We start from the raw sequence: 24084 nt of genomic DNA, 5'->3' as shown, positions 1-24084 counted from the left end.
TGGTTTGCCAGAAGTAGCTTAGTGATGCTGGCCACATGACCTGGAAGCTGCACACCGGCTCCCTCAGCCAATAAAGCGAGATGAGCGCTGCAACCCCAGAGTCAGCCACGACTAGACCTAATGGTCAGGGGTCCCTTTACCTTTACTTAAGTCTGGATCCAACCAATGATTTTTTTGTAATGGAGCACAGTTAACTGATCAGAGGACCAAAATGCTATTCACCTTTTCCCTTGCTCAATCCGTCGTCTCCCAATACTTTTTAAAGGAATTGTCTCCACTTAAGGCTTTAAATACGTTGTTGTTTTGCAACAGCCCTTTAGGTTGTGTGAGCTGGAAGGTTAATGTGGTGTGATTTAAAAACTGCAGAGCAAATGGCATTCTTAAGGGAAGCTTGACAAGGTTTACACATTATAATTTGATTCCTGGCATAGCTTATTCCTCGGCGTTCTAATCTGTCTGCAGAGAAGAGCTACGCGGCCGTGACCCTGACGGGCTAATTTTCATTTTGCATTCCTTATCTGAACAGCTGAGTCGGAGGTTCGGTGCTGATATAAGATTAACTGTATATAAACATTTTTATAGGCCTGGCTCAAGCCATTTTCAAGCTGTGATTTGTAACACTTCACACTCGATGGCAGGATAAACCCCCTACTCGTCTCCATTTTTGGAAGCCCTGTAGCAATAACGTTGATTAGAGAAACCTAACAGAGTGTTGCGCGTACAAGGGACAAAAATGTCTCTCCGTTAAAAACTCTAGCTCAGCTTCCTAAAACTCTGAACCTTCCGTCAGCTCAAAAGGATTGCTGCTTTTTGCTGCTGCTATTAAAAGTTGGCTCAAAGAAGATATACTGTGGGGACGCAGGGAATGCTGCCACATGGGAGAGTTCCTAAACCCAGCCGTTAAATCATAGGAAACTCGAGTTTGAAAGTGCAAAATCTAATATAGTTGTTGTCATTGTGCTTGCTCTAGGCAGAGTTAGGCTCTTTTGCTTCCATTGTTACCAACGGGACAGACTTACAGCTGGCATTCAGGCTGAACCAGTACCATGCCTGCCTTTAACTTCAAATTGCAAAATACAGCCATCCAGATATTGGCGGGCACCAGGCAACTATAACACAGTACACCAGTTACACTAGCTGGTGGTGTACTTTGGTGCTGGCATTGACCTTTAAAGCCCTAAATCATTTTGGACTTGGTTACTTGAAGTTCACCATGATGAAGGATACTGAATCCCTACCCCAACTGCTGGAAATTCTTTTGCATCCCATTCTGGCTTTGGCCAGGAGGTGGGTCCCAGCAGACATTGTCCAAGTAGTTTCAAGCTTGATTCTTTTTTAAAAATAAAGCTGTGAAGGCAGATATTTGTCCTTGAGTTGAACTGTGCACATCGTATGTATATATATTTCCTAAAATAGGAGGTGCCAGCCTATTCGGACCACTGGGAAATTGGGAATTTTGATGAAGCGACACAGGTGCCAGTTAAAACATGGCTGCTATGGTGGTGTGGCATACCACGAAATGGCTGCCACATTTAAAAAAGAAGAAAAAGAGAGGCAACCACAAAATTGAATGGTCATGTCTCCCATCAATGAGGAGGGAAAGAAACAAAAATCAGCCACCGTCTTGATCTCTCTCTCTCCTCTTTTCAAAACAGAAAGGAGGAGAGGTCCAATTCTGGTATCCAATAAAATGTGAACTGTTTTAGGTGGAAATGTGCAATGTAGTTGAGGCCAAACCCATGCAGACAGGAACTGAGCATGAACACTGTTCGAAACTCCCATTGTTCTAGGCACATTTTGCGACAGGGAATTTCATTAGGGTGAGCAGTTTCTGAGCTCTGAGTGCAGTACTGCACCTAAGATTTCAGATTAAAACTGCAGAGTGGAAGGAAAGGGGTACTTTTTTCTGCCTCCCCCCACTACTTCCAGCTACTCTCTGAAAACTGAAGAAGAGACCCTCTTAAAAATATTAGGGGGGTGGGCAGGGGAAGGTCTAGACCATGTGAAAAATGAACATAATATTTTAGCTGCAGTTAATTCATTTTCAGCTTTGTATTCTTGTTACAAAAAAAGCACACCTAGATATGCCATTGTTGCGCCCATAACCTAGGTTTAAGGTGCCATTGAGCTCCTAGCTATGGTTTTCCCAGTAGTGATGTATGGAAGTGAGAGCTGGGCCATAAAGAAGGCTGATCGCCAAAGAATTGATGCTTTTGAATTATGGTGCTGGAGGAGACACTTGAGAGTCCCATGGACTGCAAGAAGATCAAACCTATCCATTCTTAAGGAAATTAGCCCTGAGTGCTCACTGGAAGGACAGATCGTGAAGCTGAGGCTCCAATACTTTGGCCACCTCATGAGAAGAGAAGACTCTCTGGAAAAGACCCTGATGGTGGGAAAGATGGAGGGCACAAGGAGAAGGGGACGACAGAGGACGAGATGGTTGGACAGTGTTCTCGAAGCTACAAACATGAGTCTGACCAAACTGCGGGAGGCAATGGAAGACAGGAGTGCCTGGCGTGCTCTGGTCCATGGGGTCACGAAGAGTCGGACACGACTAAACGACTAAACAACAACAACAGCTCCTAGCTTTCATATCTCGGTTTCTAACACTGAGCATGAAGAGGAAACAGACATTTGCGTACTGTGGATTCCTGAAGGGTTATTTACCGAGCGCTTTTGAGGTTGCTATAGGAGTTACTGGTGAAAGCGCCACATGACAGTCTATGCGCAGATCTAAAGGGACAAGCTGTGCACACCTATAGAAACAGGATTCCCATCTCTCAACTTATAAGAAGGAAAATCAATACTTCTTATTATGGATGTTTTGACTCCTTTTTTGCACAAATCAAAAATGGCAGCAGCAATGTAATGTTGTGAGCCGTAAACAATAACTGAAGAATATGGATTGGTGAAAGTAGCTCTGTGTTTATTCCTACCTTCCAGTATGAATTACAGTGTAATGTATCACATAATTACCTACTTCCCACTTTCTGCTTTGCACTTGCATCCTGTGTTAACGATCAGGGTCAACAAAATGGGGCCGTTGCACACAGCACTTCTATAGCAATGATATCTGTGAGAAACACTTTCTATACTGTGCAGAACCTCATTCAAAGGCATCTGATTTTATCTATGGAGAGATAGAAACACAGATGGTCACCTAGTTCTTAGGGCTAGACAGAGAATGGACTCAATTAACTGTTTTAATCAGACAGCTGCCCAAAGGTGTTTGTTTGCAAGCAATGAAAATAGAATACTTTGTTGTTGCTTTGCCTGTCCAGTGAAGACGTAACTAAAAAGCCTAAACTCCTTTGTAGCTGCAGAGGATACAATCTAAAGGTGTTAATATATTCTTGGCATTCCTTTAGTGACTGCCATAAATGAGCATCTCGTTAAATTTCAGGACAGACTGTTTGTCATACCAGTAGTATAAGAGCAGAGTCGATTTCTAGGCAGTTTTGGGGCTAGCTTACTGCCATTGCACAGTCTTTTTGGTGTCAGCCTTAAATAACATGTAAGTTATTAAAGCAAGATAGAAATGTCTTTTATAGATATTTGTTCTGGCCTTTCATGACACGCAGTGCTGGAATTTCTCAAAAGCCAGTAGGCACTAAGTTATTAACCCAAAATACCTTGAGAAGAGAGACGTATGCCATCGATCTTTTTAGTTGACAAAAATTAGTACACCGTGACGCTAAACATTTCTGCTGGCACAGTTGCTCGCAGTGAAAGGGTGACGTTGGAATGGGATTGCGATTTGTGAAGTAACTTGCTGGCATTGCAGGTTTCACAAGCTTTGCTGCATGTCCGCTTCAAGTAAATTGCGGCCATTTCCTCTTAAGTAAAAGGCACTTTCAACGAAGCAAAAGCGCTCCGTGGTTCAAGAACATCTCAGCAGAATGCTACAAACTGAATAATGGCTCCGGTGTCTTTGACAATTATCCACATGACTGTAGTACTTAGCCACCGAGTGCTTTAATCAGGCAAAAGAGAAGTCTCTGCTATTTAAAATATTTGAGATGAACAAGATGAGTTATAGGTCTGCATCAGGGTAAACCAAGCCTATAATTTTTCATTGGGCTTTGCTGATTTCGGTGATTGTAAACGCCTCCTCCTCCTGCAGGCATCATTGCTGAAGGATGTACCTGTGGAATTTGACAGAAAATGAAAGCCTACTCAAGGAATAGCATCAACTAAGTTATCATTTTGTTTGGGTTTATTATTTTAAGCAACCTATATTCACCTCCATGTCAAGGCAATCATAGCTGAATGCTTTGGTTGGGGTATAATTATTCTCCCCACCCCCCTTGCCTCCAGCTTCCAAGCTGCTATATCGGAATTCCCATAATCATTGAGGTTATTCATTGGTTTCATTCTGCAAAAAAAAGGGGGGGCGTTTTAAGAGATTGGCATCTGGCAATAGCTCCCCGCCTCCTCCTCTCCTGTACAGTTATAGCTCGCAGGCACAGTGACATGGCATCTGCTGTGTTTCTCCTACCATGGCGGGAAAGTAGAGACATTCAGGAAGTCTGAAGTATCCGGAAGGCATGAAGGTTAACAGCAATAGCTCAATTTGTGTCACTTCTATTAAATGTTGGCGCTTGCACAGATTGACAACGTGCGAAAACGAGCAAGCGCAGCAATTGTGATCAGGTCCTTCAGTGGATTGTGCATTGTGCACATACTTACGCCAGCAATGTCAGAAACACAAAAATAGGCAGTCTGAATCTGGCCCTGAGGCCTGCAAGAGTTTTGTGCTAGGTACAAAATAGTTTATTCTCTTTATTTTCCATAATTTTTAAATTAAATTTTCTGTTTTACATTTTAGAATATTCATTTCAACAACCTTAAAATGTCAGTGACTTCCCTTCTTCTCTTCCCATGGCTCATTTTGCATAACATAAATCCCTGCATATTTTATATAGACTAAACCGTTCAGCATTCCATTATTACATCCATCAAAACTTACTTACACCGTTGAATTTATCTGAATGCTGCCAATGTTTTCAAGTGTACACAATTCCCCCCATATATCCAATAAACATTTTCCAACCTTCTTTAAACATATGTTCTCCCTGTTCTTTTATTCTATATGTTAGGTCCACAAGCTGTGCATATTCCATTAATTTAGCAAAATTTAGGCCACAACTTTATTGGTTAAAGAACGTGAGCGGTATTGGCTTAGGCACTGGCATCAACAGATTATATCTGACTCCTGCCCACCTTGCAGGAAGTCTGGTAAGAGTAAACCACCTGTAGGGGGAGCCCCACCGATGCGGATCAACTCGAGGCCCCCTGGGTTCCCGCTGGGGTCAAGTCATGGCCCTAGCCCCTCCTTGGGCTTCGGACGAGATCCACACCCGCGGATTCCTTTAACGGGATACCCTTATGCATGGAGGGGCAGGTGATGGCCACACCTCCCCTCCCTCCCTCACATTGCTATTCCAGTGCCTAACCGCCAAACCTTACAAAGTTGTGGCAATTGCTACGAGGTAGGCGAAAGTCAAGTGGCTGGTGCCAATTGTGGACTCATAATTTGGTGAACCAGGTTCGATTCCTCGCTCCTCCACATGCAGCTGCTGGGTGACCTTGGGCTAGTCACACTTCTCTCTGAAGTCTCTCAGCCTCACTCACCTCACAGAGTGTAAAGGAGATTGTTAGCTGCTTTGAGACTCCTTAGGGTAGTGATAAAGTGGGATATCAAATCCAAACTCAATTTGCCAAGTGGAAAAAGTCCTACCAGGCCCCTCAATGGCGACAACCAAAGTCCATAGCAAGGCCAGGGACTCTACCTAAGAGGAGGGTGGGAGGGCGGGAGATCCATGGCGCGAGGCTGAAAGAGGAGCTTCCAGAATCGTGCCATGGTTTAAATGGGCCCCAGCCACGTCCCCACAGCGCCCTGATTGGCCGCCTGGCAAATGGTGTGGCCGGGTCACCCTCAGTTTGATGCATGATGCCTACCCCACACCACGCTGAGGCTGTGCCGGGACCTGGTGGCCGAGCACAACCCGGTACTAGCAGGGATGAGAATACATGAATGAGCACTTTCCAGTCCCCCTTGGCAAAAGATGCAGCCTTACAGATGGCTTTCCTACGAAAAGAGAGGGACACATTTGAAAGGGAAGAAGAATCTAGTAGCCAAGCCAGAGGCGTTTAGTTAGCTATAAAGAGAATTTGGGTTTTGTTGGCGCTGCAGCCATGCCAATGCCTTCCATTGCACCAGAAAGAAGGGGAAAGTCCCACTTAACTAGCTCACAGTTTCCTTGTCCCTTAAAGACTCTGTTTTTCCAGGATTTAAATGTCAGAGAACATCCTTTCCAATGCAGGGAGCAATTTGAGCATCACTGCGGTCAGTGAAATTGCATTCTTATGTCACTGTGGTTTTGCCAACTGCAAAACGACAAGGAAAACACAAGCCTCATCAGCATTGTCTCAGAAGGGTTTTCACTCCTTTTGCTCATTGTGGGTTATTTTTCCCTTTGATAGTTGGTCCCCACCCCCACCCCCAAAAAATACCTTGTTTTCTGCCTTACTGTGTTGCATATCCTATTTGTGTTTATTTTATTCAAGGACGGCCAGTCTCGGACGGTGAGGCAGTTCCAGTTCACCGATTGGCCTGAACAAGGAGTGCCAAAGTCGGGAGAAGGGTTTATCGATTTCATAGGCCAAGTTCATAAAACAAAAGAGCAGTTTGGGCAAGATGGGCCAATCTCGGTTCACTGTAGGTAAGTAACAATCACCCTCAGATGCCACTGATGAGATGAAAACTGATGAAATGATTTGACAGAATGGTAATTTGGGCTGGCGGGAAGCAAATTAAGAGTGGAAGTTGTATAGTGCTGTCAGCGGCGGAACAAGCCGATTGGGCGCCTGGGGTGGCGCACGTGCCCTACATCCAGGGGCGGGGCCAGCCGCCTGCGGGGGCGGGGCAAACCGGGGCAAGACACGCTGCAGGACCTCCAGTGAGTCTGCCTGCCTCCTCCCACTCAGTCGCCCTACAGCTGGGGGGGGGGGAGGCAGCGGACGGACCGTTTAGGGCAGCGCAGGGCCCAAGCCACCGCGTCACTCCCAGGAGAAATGTGTGGCTTGCGCGTTCTGCAGGCCCCGTGGTGAGTGCCACCCGACATTTTGTCACCCCCCTCAGTGGTGACACCCGGGGCGACCTGCCCCCACCGCACCACCTTCCTCTGCCCCTGAGTGCTGTAATCCAGGAGGTCCTGAGTTCAAATCTCACCCCATTCTCCCATCTGTTTAGGGAAGTCTCCCATCTTCCTGTTTAGGGAAGTTTTTAATGTTTGATGTATTTATTGTGTTTTTAATATTCTATTGGGAGCCGCCCATAGTGGCTGGGGAAACCCAGCCAGATGGACAGGGTATAAATAAATTATCATCATCATCATTATCTACAGTAAGGGGACGATAATCATACTGAGCTGCTTTTCATAATAGGATTGCACCCTCCTGCAATAAAAGCCATCCCAAAGATTTTTATGTATACTAAATGCTTTTCTAGATTGTGTAAGAGAAATGAAGTAGAAGGAGCATCCATTTCTCAATTTATCCCTATGTGTTTCAATCGTTACAGGCTACTTTCGTTAGTCACCGTTACAATTTTCTACAGCAGCCAGGCCATTCCCTCAGTTTGGCAACCAGGAAGGCTGTTTCTCTGTGGCATAAATTTGTGGTCTGCAACCAATAACACAAATATTTTAACCAAAATGAGGAAAGGTGCCCTTGCCAGATGATTCCAATCCTTTATTGCATTGATTCTTTGGACTTTGCCATATTAATGAAAATAGTTTTATCCCGCTATTGCAATTGGACTAACAAGCTTGCTTTTTTTTTTGTTTGTGGGAAAGAACACATTTGGAACAAACATTTATAAGTGTTGTGGTTTCTATTTATAATGGCCATTCTGTATTTGGTTAAAAGCTAAGAATCCCTTCAAATCATTCCGCAATATCCAACACTTCATTTCCAAATCCATTTCAGCTTGTCAAATAATGATCACCTTGCAATCTACAGTTGCCGTGTAAAGATATTTATGGAGCATCGAAGGTTTGTGTGCATATGACATACTGTTTCTGCAGCTCAGCAGTCAGCCAAATTATTCACTTTCCCTTTTCCCCTTCTTCAGTGCTGGTGTTGGAAGGACCGGAGTGTTCATAACCCTGAGCATTGTGTTGGAAAGAATGAGATATGAAGGTGTTGTAGATATCTTCCAGACTGTCAAAATGTTAAGGACGCAACGGCCAGCCATGGTACAGACAGAGGTAAGAATAACTTGTCATTCTTCCACTTATTCTATAGCTATATATATACCTGGGTACCTTGGTTTAAGAACAGCTTATTTTTTGAACAACTTGGATTAAGAACGCTGCAAAGCCGGAAGTAGGTGCTTTGGTTTGTGAACTTTGCCTTGGAAGCAGAACATGTTCCAGTGCGTCTTTTCATGGGTGGGCTGTTTTAATCTAGTAGGAACATTTATTTTTATTTTTGCTGGTTTTAATGTATGCATGTGTTTGTTTGTTTTTCTTCAAATGTTGTAAGTCCCTTTGAGTTGCCGTGGCAGAAAACCCTAATCAATTGAACTAATAGGAGCAGGAATGAATTTCTTTCCACACAAGAATCTCAAGGCGATGTACAGTAAAAATACCAAAAGATGAAGAAGTTAAAAACACAAAAAGGTGTACACACCCACACCCACACCCACACCCACACACCCACACACCCAAAATTGATATCCATTGCAGAGACCCATTCATCCAGCTGGAAATGCATTTGCTTGCAGTCCAGTGACTGGTTGTAGTAGCAGAAGGGAAGATTGTTGGTTGTTTTTCTGTGTGTGAGAAAGAGAGAGAGTTTAAAAAAATAAAATAAAAAATATCCTCTTGATATTCTCTTACTGCTCTCCCATAAGCCTCCCCATTTATTCAGCCCCTGATAAAAAGCCACTGCCAGCTCCTCTCCCTTTCTCAGCCACAGAAAGAGGGAAAGAATGGAACGGACAATCAAATGTCCTGCCAAGCAGCTATTGCCTTTCTTCAGGAGAACTCATTTGACCCTGGAACTGGAGCTGGAAAAGAGGGAGTGAGAGGAGGAACCTGGAAGATACTCTGTTTGTGGAAGAGAGCATGTATATGTTCTCTGGGTTCAGCTCTGGCACTGAAAATAAGATTGCATGTCGAGGTCCCCAAGCCACCCCCAAATAAATCACAATTCACACAGAATTTTTGTTTAAGGTTTTTGGCATAATTTTGGCCACAACTTTATTAAAATACATAAATGTGAGTGGTTGCTTAGGCATTGGTTACGACTATCTGTCCCCGCCCCGGGACAGAACTGACTTCTGGATTCCAGCGAAAGCCAGTAAGAGAAAACAATATTGGGGAGAAAATGGAGTTGGGCACCAGACCCTCATCTCTCCCCGCATGCTCCACGCCAGGGATTTGGATGAAAGCATGGCGAGCCCCTGGATTCTTTTAATGGAATACCTTTGCAGCAGCAGCAGCAGCATTGGAGGGGCAGGCACAGCCAATCCTTATCCCTTCACTAACCAATTTTTAACCAATGCCTAACCACAACTTACAAGTTGTGACCAATAAAGCAAGATGAGCACCGCAACCCCAGAGTCAGCCACGACTGGACCTAATGGTCAGGGGTCTCTTTACCTTTTCCTATATATTCAACACAAGCAAAAACATCGGCAATTTGTTGTTGACAAAGGACAGCTGGACATATAAAGGGCTCCATTACCTTCAGTAGCTGAGGGCCTCATCAAACCTCAATCCGGCCCTGGCAAGCACAAATGCAGCAATTTGAACACCAGAGAGAAAAGGGGGTGAAAAGGAAGCACGCCACTTTCCAGGGATGAGAGGAGCTTTGACAGTGCAGGATGGATGGATTTGGGAGTCTGTGGGCCAGGTGTGAGCACAGGATGTTGGGTTTTAAACACTGATAAGGACATCGCTCCTAAATCTTTGACTGCAGGCTTGTAGTCCAACACTACAGTTTTAACAACTTTTAAAACAAAGTTATTTAGAATGGAATTGGGCCATTTCCCCCTCTCACTGATCCTAATAACTCAGACAAAACTGAAGAGTAAAACCCATTTATTTTCTATTACTAGTATTATTGCAGATGAAAAATGTCTTTATGTCCCATTAGTTCCTAGAAACAAATACTTACACACACATATAAAATAAAATTTGCAAGTTTGCATTTTGGATGATTTGATGTTCCTTCTATTAAACTGTTTATTAGAAAAGAATATTCTTCTTCTTTTGCCTCATTATGGATATACTTTGACCTTCATATATAAAAAACTTGTGAAGCAGTTATGCACCACAACATTCAGCACAGCTCCTAGCAAGCATTGGAATAAAATACACATTTAAGACAGACCTTAGGCCTGATTTGCACATTTTCCAAAGCAACATGGATATATTAACCCCATAGCAAAGCAGTCCTGGTATTACAGTGTACAGTTGCTCCTACTCTTTAAACCAGGCATAGGCAAACTCAGCCCTCCAGATGTTTTGGGACTACAACTCCCATCATCCCTAGCTAACAGGACCAGTGGTCAGGGATGATGGGAGTTGTAGTCCCAAAACATCTGGAGGGCTGAGTTTACCTATGCCTGCTTTAAACCTTTGTTAGATTTACTGCTGATTTATTTATTTATTTATTTATTTATTTATTTATTTATTTATTTTTGGAGGAGCTTGCATTCCAAGAATTGCTCATGGTGCACGAGGAGTTATTGCTCCCCACTTCCATGGGAACAGAAACTGGTACATGAGGTTTCTTCTAAGCACTTAAGTAGCAATAATTGATTTAGGAAACAGCAGCAATTTATTAAGTGCACTTATTGCCCTCCCTGCACTAAAATACCCTGGGTGGATTAAATAATCATAAAGTAATATAATACAATATCAAACAAATACAATGACAGCACAACCAGTAAAATCAGTAACAGTAGGATGAACAGTCACCGTATTTCTGAAAGCTGGAGCAAATTGCTGCGCCTCTGCATATCCTCTGGATATGCCCAAAGTTGGGGCTAGATGGACAACTGAAAGCAAGGAATTCCAAAGTCCAGGGTCCACAGAAGAGAAGGTCATTTCACATGCCCCCAGTCTGTTGCAGAGAAGTCAGAATTACCAAGACCTCTCTGGCAAAGCCATACAGGCTTGGAACTAAACACAGTTAAGATGTCTGAATCTTTTATTTGCAGGAAACAAAAGTTCATGAGCTTCCTCGTGTTTTGCTCATTTTCTCTTGTCCATACAAGCCACAACAGAAATAATAATAATAATAATAATAAATTTTATTTATATCCCGCCCTCCCCAGCCGAAGCCGGGCTCAGGGCGGCTAACAACAATAAAACAGTACAAAAGTACAACATAAACAGCATTCTAAAATCATTCATTATAAAAATTAATTAATTCAAGCCACTGGCAACCATTGGGCCAGAGCTCCGCGAAGATTGCCGAGGGAGGGAGTCAGGCTGTGCCCTAGCCAAAGGCCTGGTGGAACAGCTCTGTCTTGCAGGCCCTGCGGAAAGATGTCAAGTCCCGCAGGGCCCTGGTCTCTTGTGACAGAGTGTTCCACCAGATCGGAGCCACAGCCGAAAAAGCCCTGGCTCTAGTTGAGGCCAGCCTAACTTCTCTGTGGCCTGGGACCTTCAAGATGTTTTTATTTGAAGACCGTAAGTTTCTCTGTGGGGCATACCAGGAGAGGCGGTCCCGTAGGTACGAGGGTCCTAGGCCATATAGGGCTTTAAAGGTTAAAACCAGCACCTTAAACCTGATCCTGTACTCCACCGGGAGCCAGTGCAGCTGGTATAGCACCGGGTGAATGTGATCTCGCAGCGAAGACCTCGTAAGGAGTCTCGCTGCAGCATTCTGCACCCGCTGGAGTTTCTGGGTCAGTCTCAAGGGCAGCCCCACGTAGAGCGAGTTACAATAATCCAGTCTGGAGGTGACCGTCGCGTGGATCACCGTGGCTAGGTCAGGGCGAGAGAGGTAAGGAGCCAACTGCTTAGCTTGGCGGAGATGGAAAAATGCCGCCTTTGTTATAGCTGCAATCTGCGCCTCCATGGAAAGGGAGGTGTCGAAGATTACACCCAAGCTCTTAACGGACGGTGCTGGCACTGATTGCGCCCCCGCAAGAGATGGGAGTTGCCCCCCCAATCCCATATCGCCCCGTCCCAGCCACAGGACCTCTGTCTTCGAAGGATTTAGCTTCAACCGGCTCCCACGTAACCATCCAGCCACAGCTTCCAAACATCTGGTCAGTGTGTCTGGGGCCGAGTCAGGATGGCCATCCATCAACAGATAGAGTTGGGTGTCATCGGCATACTGATGACAACCCAGCCCAAAACTCCGAACAAGCTGGGCGAGGGGGCGCATAAAGATGTTGAAAAGCATCGGGGAGAGTATCGCACCCTGAGGTACTCCACACACCAAGGAGTGGCGCGATGACAATTCCCCCCCTAGCGCCACCCTCTGTCCCCGACCAGAGAGAAATGAGCGCAGCCATTGAAGGACTGTGCCCTGGATCCCCACGTCGGCAAGGCGGTGGTCCAGAAGTTCGTGATCGACCATGTCAAAGGCTGCTGATAGATCTAGAAGAATCAGCAGCCCCGACCCGCCTCGATCCAGCTGTCTACGAAGATCATCTGTTAGGGCAACCAGAGCCGTCTCGGTCCCATGACCAGCGCGGAAGCCGGACTGGAATGGATCCAGTAAAATATGTAAAAATATTATTGTACAGGTAAAATAACAATAACAGTAACAATTTATTATTTATACCCTGCCCATCTGGGCGGCTTCCAACAAAATACAGTAATGCATCAAACATTAAAAGCTTCCCTAAACAGGGCTGCCTTCAGATGTCTTCTAAAAGTCTGGTAGTTGTTGTTCTCTTTGACATCTGGTAGGAGGGCGTTCCACAGGGCGGGTGCCACTACTGAGAAGGCCCTCTTCCTGGTACACATGCCAAGGATCCCAGGCTTTCCAGGGAAGCACAGCTGGTGCCAAAACCTGGTTAAGGTGTGGGTGTTCTGCTTAGTATATGTGTAGAAGTTACATGAAACCATGGTTGCAGCTGGCAAGATAAAGGAGCAAAGAACTTCTCCTAGAAGGGAGAACAGCACAGCTCACAACCGTCTCCAGTTCTGTTAACCATTCAAGGGTAAGAAATTGGCGGTGTTGTAACCAGAAAGCAGCAAATGGATTTATCTTAACTTCTCTTTCTCTCTTTCCCCCCCAAGGATCAATATCAGTTCTGCTATCGAGCCGCACTAGAATACCTGGGCAGCTTTGATCACTATGCAACGTAAAACAAAATCCCTGACCATCCTGGATTTTTAACTGCAGGCCCTTTAAGATCCAGAGAGCCTCTTCTGAGCCATACAGTGTGCTTGAGAAGTACTTCTTAACTCCTAACTAAAGACCAATTAGTGGGGAAATATTAAAAGGAAAACAAACAAAAAAACGAAAAACTGTTCCAGGTGGACCAACAATTCACAGTTCAATAAACCTTACCAGAAACATAATAAAAGAATCCAGACTGGTTGAGGCATCTGAAGGATTTCATGTTACAGATACCTCAAGGATTCAGCTTTGGTTGAAGTTAAAGGGAAGAGCAAATTCTGCAAAGAACCATCATCTTGTTCAGGATTGCATGATAGTTAACAACGTGGAATTTGGGAGTCCTGCAATTCGGTGCGAGATGTTTGTCCAAGGGCCAGTACCTGGCTGCTCTGAGAAAAGACGAACTCTTTGCTTCAGCATCTCCCCTTCCTACCATATTGCTCATAAATAACACTTTGGGGGGTGGGAGGGGAAAGGGCGAATGTTTAAAAAGAAAGTCCTTGATTTAGTTTTTTAGTATTGTAAAGATACTGCTGACCTGTGCTTCATTTTTAACTGTGTAAACTTTTTTTCTTTTTTTATTTTAAACAAAAAGTTTATCATTCAATGAAGTGAATTTGGAGGGGGAAAAGTTGCATAACTGTTCATTATTATTTTTTGTTTGTTTCAGAATTGTAGATTTTTTTATGCTGTAGAACTGTTACCTGTAATATCTCGCTGTAGAAATGTTAAATAATTTGAAAATTTGCACATTTTTGTGCAACCCTATATTTATCTCCAGGACCACATCCTCATTTAGATAATTGCTTTTACATTATGATTTTTTATTATTATTATTAAAAAAAAATGAAATATAAATCAGTTAATATACATATGGAAGGTTTTGTTTTTTGTTTCTTTTGGAATCAACAGGGAAGCGCAAAGTATAAAGCTGCTATTAACACACACACACAAACACCTTTCTCTTTATATCTATAAATATATGTATATCTCTATTATCGTCTCTCTATCAATCTACAATTATGCACGTAGATAGATAGACAGAAATGCATATATCGCATATCAGTTCTTCCATGACTTGGATTTATTGAAGCAGTGGAGGAGGGGAGGAGAATCCAAAATGCTACATTCAGTCCATACAATATTTCTGAACATGTCTGCATCTCATTGTTTTGCTTTGAGGGCTTTTGTTTCGTTGTCTGTTTTCCAGGGGAAATGAGGAATGCACATCAGTGATACTTGAAACTCAGTCCTACCCCCCCCCCCCCAAAAAAAAGAAAAGAAAGAAAAAGCAAAGAAAAGGATGGAAATCATATGTACACACATCTCACACATACAAAAACACCTTAGTGTAACACCTTAGTGCAATAAACAAACCATACTAAATATAGGAAGTGTGCATGTGGGAAAGGTCAGTGCATATTCCCTTAGGAGGGGAGAATGTTGTAATATAATAGTTGTCAAGATGTTTTAAAAATGTATTCACTTGTATAATTGTCTATAGTATACGGTAGGACATGTGCATTGACGATGTATAATGGGGCAAAGCCAAACTCATGTTGCTCTGTTGAATCAGAACTCTTTTTGTGGCGTACAGCATTAATGGAAAATGCTGGGGTTTTTTAATTTTAATTTTTACATTTAGAGTGCCTTATATTTGATGCCTATTTTGATAGCATTTCTTCGAGTTTTGTTCCGTCTGTATTTGCATTAGTTGAACTCATATTTCTCTGTGTCACCCTTCCCCCAACCCCCTTTCTTCGATTAAAAAGCATTAGCTTTTCAACACATGTACAAAGAGGTCTTTTAAGAATATGCATTCCTGGTGTTAAATATTAATCCATGTTTATCCCAAGCAGTTGGGTAGTCAGGGGCTGTTTATCCGGGTGCGAGTCCTCCCAGTCTGCTTTCGTAACCATTGCATTGGTTATCAGAAGCCAGGAGCACCGTGCTGAAAAGAGAAGGTAGATACCCCTTGATAGACATCGGAGCAGCGATTAGAATGGGTCTTGAGTCATATCCATGCACACGAATTTTCACTGGAGGCCAAAGCATGTTCACTTTACTCAGGCTAAAAGGCCTCCTGAAATAAGCTGGGTCAGGCAAGCGGACAGAGGGCGTAAATGTAAGGAAGATTATATGTGACCCCCTCATTGTGGATGGTACAAAACATTTTGAGGCACTATAATGGAAGCCATTTACTCTTGCATTGGTCTGAGTTCAGCCTAGCACCATGCTGGAACATAAATATCAAGAGAATTATTTTAAATGTGGTTAAAAAAAATATAGGATCACCAAGGAAGTGATTAGTTGATCTTTCTCTCTCTTTTTCCATGTTTCCCATCGCTACCAGAAATAAATATATTAAAAGACCAAACACTAGAAAGCATTCTATTTGAGCACTTTTATATATAAAAATGCAAAAATGGGGGGAAAATTAAACATATATATGTATAATAATAATGATAATAATAATAATAATAAAGTATTATAGAAGGCTACCTCAGAATGAGATTCTCTAACTTACATCAGAATCAGAGAAGAATGTGCACTATATGTTTCCTTTTGTTTTGTTTTTATTTGTTTCTGTCGAAATAGTATTTTTTAAAGTGCCAGATTATGCAGCGAACTCATGCTTTTAGCCAAAAGTACCCGTTTTCAGACACTCACAGTGGGAAAAAATGCTACATTTTAGAAGCATAGAGGAAAGGCATGTCTGCACAGGAACTTTCTGTGTTCTGGACTTGTAAGCGCAAGATTGGAAGTGTGTGACAAAATGCCACCGACGACGACGACCCCATTTTGCATGGGGTTGTATAGAAATCTGCGGTGGTCACTGCAGACTGCGCATGGGGGGTCATGTGGCTTGTGAGGTCAGGATGTACACGGAAGAGCATAAAAAAAGAAAATCCATGTGCAGACATACACTAGGCAGGCCAATTGCTCCTGAAAACAATTGGCCTCTTTTCTGCAAAAAACAAAAACAGAAATAATTTGATTTATTCAAGGAAAGCGTTGTATGAAATCACTAGTGAGTGAGGGGTGAACGTTTTCACGTGACAAGAAGAGGAAGAAATAGCCGCACATATTCCCATCAAAACTGCTATTCAGGAGTTGCTTCTAATGAGGAACTCTCTCCAAATCATTGATGTGCATTCCATTTTCTGTATCTTTGCTGTGCAGTGATTTCTCTCTCTCTCTCTCTCTCTCTCTCTCTCTCTCTCTCTCTTTAATTAGTAGGTGTCATTATCTGCCATTTACGAAGCTCAGAATTCGGTTTCATCAGCATAACCAGTACGGTGCTATTATTTACCTATGTATGTGTAGTTATGTATAATTTTGTAATTAGTTAACAATGGAGAAATACGCAAAATATATAAAAAATTATTTGTACAGAACTTTTATTTTAGCTCCTTTTTTTAATAAAAAAGAAAGAAAAAAAAACCTGGTTTGCATGGTTAGACGTTGGCAAGGATGGCTGGGGGAAGGAAGGGGTTACTCTAGGGAGATTTGCACTTTCTATACCTTTGTACTATGCACTGCCCTATTGATTCTACACCCAATAGTATTATTACTTGAACCCATCTGTAAGGAAAACTGCTTATGAAAATCCACTTGTGTGTATGTAAATAACACAAAACATGTTTAAAGGGGAGGAGGGCGTTTGCAGGGGCAACAACAAGATGCAAGTTCCCTCCTCCTGATAAATTTTATTTTCTCCCCCGCTCCTCTTATGGTTTTGTGATCTCTCTTTTCGTTTTCGTTTTTGAGTGCCCTGATACTCCCAAGAGAATATCAGAAGGCTGCAGCTCCCGTCATCCATCTTGTTACGTGGCTTTGCCATTCAAGCTTGGAGTGTCTTTACAAAGATAATACAAGTTGTGTTCTTTGCTCTCGTTTTGGATGCCTAGACTGAAAACAAAAACAACAAAAAATCAAAATAAAAAAAATTACCTTGTAAAATGGCTTGTTAAAAAAAAATACAATTACCTCTAATTAGTAGTACGCGTAAATGTTTTACAGAATGAAAGGCGTGCTTTTTATTTTCTTACTTCGTTACATTGGTGGCGAAAGAAAGTCTGTATGAAAATCAGTTATTTGCTGACACAAGTTCCATTTGTTACAAAAGAATTCTAATAAAAATGTCAGTGTTATGCAGCCCTGGTTGTCTTTTCTTAAGCCTTGCTTTCTGAAATAACAATAAAAAACATTTCTTTTTAGCCTTTTAAGTCTCTCCTTCTGTCAAATGGGGGTGGGATGGGGATCTCACACCAGGAGCATACTGGTTGGACTAGCAAACTGAGTATGTTTGTGTGTGGAATTGTTTTGAAAACGGCTAGAGGTCAGTGCTGGATCTCTTCTCCTCTGTGCCGAATCCTGCATTCAATCTCCAAACAGGGCAGGTAAAGGCTCCTTGCCCAAAAATGAAGACGCAGTGACACGGGATTTTAGTTTAAGTTACTGGGCAAAATTTAGGCCACAACTTTATTGTATACAGAATGCGAGTGGTATTGCTTAGGCATTGGAATCATCCAAACTATATCAGACTCCCACCCGCATCGCAGGGAATCTGATAAAAGGGTGAAACGCCAACAGAGGGAGCCCCGCCGATGCGAACTGACTCGAGTTCACCCCCGGTGCCCCCGTGGGGTCCTGGTATGGCCTTAGCCCCTACCGTGGGGTTTTGGACCACCCCGGATTCCTTTACTGGAATATCCTTGAGTTTGGAGGGGCGGGTGAGGGCCGCACCTCTCCTTCCCACACGTTGCTGATCTAATGCCAAACCATCAAACCTTACAAAATTGTGACGATTACTACGAGGTAGGCGAAAGCCAAGTGGCTGGTGCCAATTTGCCAAGTGGAAAAACTCCTACCAGGTCCCTCAACGGTGACCAACCGAAGTCCATAGCAAGGCCAGCGACCCTACCTAAAAGAGGGTGGGAGGGCAGGAGATCCGCAGCGTGAGGCTAAAAGAGGGGCTTCCAGAGTTGCGCTGTGGTTTAAATTGGCCCTGGCCACGCCCCCACACGCCCTGATTGGCCGCCTGGCAAATGGCGTGGCCGGGTACCCTCAGTTTGATGCGTGACGCCTACCCCACACCACGCTGAAGTTGGAAAAAGTCCTACCAGGTCCCTCAACAGTGACCAACTGAAGTCCATAGCAAGGCCAACACACCGGATAAAGGGGGCGGGCGGGTGATCCGCTGTGCGAAAGCAAAGAGGTCCAGTAAACATCGCGCAGGGATTAAATAATGTTTCGCGGCCACCACCACCCCAAGTCAAGCCATTGGCTATAGGGACTACGTGCCCACGAAACGACCAACCAGAGTGGAGCAGGGGATAGCTTTACCCACAGTAGGACATGGGAGATGCCTGGGGGCCCGAGTGCAATGCGTACCCTCCTTGAAGAGGATCCGATTAACTAGATGTCTTAAACGTCGTTTATTTATTTATTTATTCAGTTTTACACTACACATTTAAATTCAAACATTAGACATAATCATCAACATTTAGGAATAAGACTTCCCTCCACCCTTCCATGGTTTCCATTTTCAATCTTTTTCAGCTGCATCGTAGATTTTCTCTATTTTTCTTAAAACAATCCATTTTCACCTTAGTTCATATAGTACATTACAAGCATTACTCAAATCCTGCCCAAGTTTTTAGTTGTTTACGGTGTTCTCTTAGATAATTTGTAAATTTCTCCCATTCCTTATTAAAAGTTTCTCTCTTCCTGGTTTCTGATTTTCCCCAGTCCTTTTCACCATTTTGGCGTAGTCCATCAACTTCATCAGCAATTCGTCTCTGGTCAGGATAGATGTCTTAACGTCTTAAATTTGTGATATATTTGTGATAAATGAAGGAAGCTGACAGAGAGAAGAGGAAGGGTCCTGCTTGAGAGGAAGGTCAGAATGGGAGACACAGGAAGGAGGAACTTTCCCAGGTGGGAGGTGGGAAGATTCAACTCTCTGTATGTGTGAAGATTAAGATAAAATGGTGGCCAAGGAAAACAGAGATGTATTGATAATTTGTGTTTTATGAGGATCATATGAGGATTATTATTAATGTGTCTTTATTTTTCTCTGTAGTTTTTTCTGTTTGATATATATCAGATATGTACAACCAGTCAACTGTGATCAACAGGTAGATTCCCGGATGATCCTGGCCGATCGCAGGATTCTTATCGATCGCGGGATTAAAGAAATGGGTTAATGAATGTGTCCCTTCCCCCTCGCTCTGTTCCTCTCACCACATTTAAAGACCAATGGGAACACGACATATGATACGAAATAAACTCCACAGCTGCTGTCTCTTGCAGGAAATTCAGGAGAAAACATGACTGCCTGCTTCTCAATCAAAAACATAGGGAGGGAGAATGCAAATGTACTGCATTGTTCTGTCCTGAGCGAATAAACATTGTGGTGTTTGTTCTGTCTTGAGTGGATAAACATTGTGCTGTTTACTTCACAGCTGTACCAAATAGCTGAGTTAACTTTTCATACAAAATTAAGGGTTCGACACCAAAATCATCATCAACAACAACTATCGCCCAACTCCTCAGAAACCAGGGGCGCTGATTGCCATTCACCTGGTACAGATATCCCACCCTTTTCAGGTATTGCAACACTCCTTTTGTTCACTCTGGAGGGTTGCTAAAAATGCATGAAAATGATTCCCAGTGCACTAAACATTCTGACTATGTTTTGTCATTAAGAGTGCTGGAATTTTATTTTGGTATGCAGAATTCATTGATCTCGAGTAATAGTGTGGTTTTCTAAAAATGAAGAAAGTTTCAAACATTGTCTATTAAGATCCCACTCAAGCCTGCATTCCCCTGCCCAGCAAAGGCTAAACTGTGCCTCCCGTCTCTCTCGCAATGGCCAATGCTAGCAATTGACAGAAGCACACTCAATGTCTAATAGCATTGACTGAAGATGCGCGATCAGATCTCTGCTGTCTGGCTTTCGCAGATGAGCCCAATAACACCCTGCAAATGGGGCGGTGTAATGAACGGTGATCGTTTTGCATCAGGCCTGTAAACAGGATGCTTTTAAAACTCTCCGTGCTGCCCGCTTGAATGTATGCAACTGGCTTGTGTCAGCAGAATATAATTTTAAAAGCCCTTCCATTATTACAGTCATACCTCATGTTACATTTGCTTCATGTTACGTTCTTTCAGGTTACGTCCCAGTCATACCTCATGTTACGTTTGCTTCATGTTACGTTCTTTCAGGTTACGTCCCAGGGAAGTACCGGAAAGGGTTACTTCCGGGTTTTGCCGCTTACACATGTGCAGAAGTGCTCAATCAAGCTTCATGTATGCACCCAAGCTCCAAATCGCGCCACGCACCTGCGCAGATACGGCGCTTCAGGTTGTGCTCTTTTCATGTTGCAAATGGGCCTCCAGAATGGATCCTGTTCGCAACCAGAGGTACTACTGTACAGTGATACCTCGGGTTAAGTACTTAATTCATTCCAGTGGTCCGTTCTGAACCTGAAACTGTTCTTAACCTGAAGCACCACTTTAGCTAATGGGGCCTCCTGCTGCCGCCGCGCCACTGGAGCACAATTTCTGTTCTAATCCTGAAGCAAAGTTCTTAACCTGAAGCACTGTTTCTGGGTTAGCGGAGTCTGTAACCTGAAGCATATGTAACCTGAAGTGTATGTAACCTGAGGTACCACTGTATAGCAGAAACAAGCAAACAGGGTCCCTCACCAGTAGCAACAGCGCAGAATACATTCAACGATGTCAGTGAATCTGAAAGGTAGTTTTAGCTTAGTTTGCACCTGCTACCATTTCCCCAAACCATTAAGACTCTTGTTATAAAAATGATCTCTGTAGGAATAATAAATGTGCAAAGTGTTTTACCAGCTTTATATCTCATGAAAGCTCACAACCAATAGGCACGGTGGGCACCTTTGGTGCCATATTACAGATGGAGAATGGATAGAGCAATCCTATGGAGGGAGATGGAATCATGGAATTGTAAAGATAGAAGGGAAACCCCACCCCCTGAAAAGCATGAAGATTCCATGGAAGTTGCCCCACATCCAAAGCCCTACGATCACTGTAGGGTTGCAATGTTTTGAAGAGTGAAAAAGAGGAGACATTTGCTGACTTCATTCGCTATGATGACTCTACTCATTGTCAAGGCTTCAGGGAATCCTATCTTTCCCACGGTGGGATGCCAAGAAGCAGATAAACCAGAAGAGTTCTTACCAAGTAGTTTATTCAATATTGAGAGAGAGAGAGAGAGAGAGAGAGAGAGAGAGAGAGAGAGAGAGAAAGGAATGTGGTCTCTCTCAGAGAATGGCTTTGCTCCAAGTAAAGTCCCACCCTCTCAGTCTCTCCTATTGTATGTCACCCCTGCGCCGACAGATCTGTGCTTTCTGCCTCTGAGTTTTCTATTCTACTACTCTCAAGGCGCGCCTTGTTCTGGGAGGGGGGGGGGCTTTCAAGAGACACTGAGTCTGTTAGCTGTCTCTCCCCTTCTTCTTTTTTCTGCCGCTTTCCCAATATTTCCCAGCTTTTCCTCTCTGCAGCCTCCGAACTATGACCTTCTGCAAACCACTGTTCTAAAGCTATACTCTCCTCCTCTTCTTGGGAAGGTGCAGGAAGAGGGGAGGGCAGTTCCCACTATTCCTCCTCAGTCCAGCCCCTGACTCCCAGGAAAAAGAGGACCGTGTCCTGGAAAAAGAGGACATAAGGCAACCAGTAGCCCGTGGTACAGGTTTAGGCCCAGTATGTATAGATAGACAGAAAGACAGATCATCAGAGAATACTGGCTTTTATAGTTCAGTCTGAAGACTACTGTATATAGGGATATATAAATACACAAATTTCAACCTCATTTCCATTATCTACTTTGTGCTAACATTTACCATGCCCCAGGTAAAGCCGCATGACTTAATCATGCCAGTATGGTGTAGTTGTTAAGAGCGGTAGTCTTGTTATCTGGAGAACCGGGTTCGCGTCTCCGCTCCTGCACATGCAGCTGCTGGGTGACCTTGGGTCAGTCACACTTCTTTGAAGTCTCTCAGCCCCACTCACCTCACAGAGTGTTTGTTGTGGGGGAGGAAGGGAAAGGAGAATGTTAGCCGCTTTGAGACTCCTTAAAAGGGAGTGAAAGGCGGGATATCAAATCCAAACTCTTCTTCTTCTTCTTCTTCTTCTTCTTCTTCTTCTTCTTCTTCTTCTTCTTCTTCTTCTTCATTCCTGACTAATTGTTTCCTCATCATGGAGGGCACGTGTTGTGGTGAGATCACCAAGACTGACCTTACTGTCTGGGTGGGTGGGATCATTTGGATAGCCACAACAACCCGATTGGGTCCCTCGGTTGCTGGGGCAATTCTGGCCAACAGGGTTGAGAGAATTTGCAGCCGGGGGACCTATTTATGCCGCTGCACGTTGCGTCAAGCTTCCTCTTAGTGCCTCGTGCATTGGATCACCCACCCACCCTCCCTATATTTAGGGTCTTGCTATGACCTTGCTATGCCATCGTGGGTCGTCTGTTTTTGGGACAGGGGCCCGGTAGGAGTTTTCCCATTTGGCCAATTGGCTGGTGCCACTTGGGTTTCGCCTGCCGTGTAGCAAATCGTCACAACTTTGTAAGGTTTGGCGGTTAGGCATTGGTTCAAGGAGTGGTGGAGGGGAGGTTGTTACACCTGCCCCTCCCAGTGTGCAATAGGGTATTCCGTTAAAGGAATCAAGGGGCTCGCCATGCTTTTGTCCGATCCCTTTCCAGGGGTTAGGGCCACGCCAGAGCACCTGGGAGCATTTTGGGGTGAGGTTGCATCTGTGGTCAAACCAATGCTTCCCCCAGTATGTTTACCCTTACTGACTTCTGCCGGAGTGCAGTTGTCAGTGCTGCCCTGCCGGAGGTGTAAACAAACAAACCCCTGTGTTGCAAAATATGAGTCAGCAATATCAAAAGCAACACGATGGCCAGAAACAATTACAATGTGAAAAACTTTATGGAATAATTCGAAACATCAAAACTAACAAACCGAAGTCTCTGAAAGTCTCTGAAAGTCCTCAAATGAATCATGGTGCCAGACTTTACCCAGTGGAGAACAAGCTGTGAAGCTTTTTATAACCAGCAAATGTTCAGTTCTGATGTCCAACTCTGAACTCTGCTGAACAGTGTTTCCGGATAACAACTACTGTTTCGATGAATTCTTCATCAGCCAATTAGTTCAGCACTCGTACGTAGAAAGATATGTAATTTCTTCATTAACTGAAAATAAAATATTCAAACAATGACCTGCACATGCATAACAACTTCAAATAGCATAGAAATTATAAACTGTAACATAAAAAGTTACATACCCAATGCCTAGTCGAACTAATGCCTAAGCAAACCACTCACATTCTGTAATCAATAAAGTTGTGGCCAAAATTATGCCAATAACCTTGAACTAATATTGGTGTCAACTGTGTCTTTTTTGGGAGGTCTTGGGGGGTCTTCACACGCAAAAACTGGTGTATCTCAAGACCTACCATTTGTTTTTGATGAAAAAATAAATTACCCAATCTTAGCATTGTCTCCATCATTCACTGGGTTATATTGGCAGGACAATCTTTGAGAGAAAAAAATTGAGTACAGCTTTGGGAGACCCCATGGCAGTATAGGAAAACTTATTTTCTGTCCTTCCACTGGGCCCCTTTGCTAGGGACTCCAAGGAGGAGGAGACAATACTT

At 43.6% G+C, this 24084-nt stretch overlaps 1 protein-coding gene across 41 annotated transcripts in view; it reads left to right on the top strand.

Annotated features, from left to right (window-relative positions):
• PTPRD (protein tyrosine phosphatase receptor type D) overlaps positions 1–14644 on the top strand; it is a 1139460-nt gene extending 1124816 nt beyond the window's left edge. For all 41 annotated transcript variants that reach the window (XM_083482170.1, XM_083482159.1, XM_083482163.1 and 38 more), the window contains 3 exons: positions 6574–6728; positions 8141–8276; positions 13281–14644. In XM_083482170.1, coding sequence (XP_083338296.1) covers positions 6574–6728; positions 8141–8276; positions 13281–13349 — 360 coding nt within the window. In that variant the 3' untranslated portion in view covers positions 13350–14644. The remainder of the gene's footprint in view (positions 1–6573; positions 6729–8140; positions 8277–13280) is intronic.
• Positions 14645–24084: the final 9440 nt, after the last annotated feature.

This window comes from Podarcis liolepis (genome assembly GCF_965112155.1).
Source record: "Podarcis liolepis genome assembly, chromosome: 17".
NCBI classification, from domain to species: Eukaryota; Metazoa; Chordata; class Lepidosauria; order Squamata; family Lacertidae; genus Podarcis; species Podarcis liolepis.
This window is presented reverse-complemented; position numbering and strand designations above follow the sequence as displayed.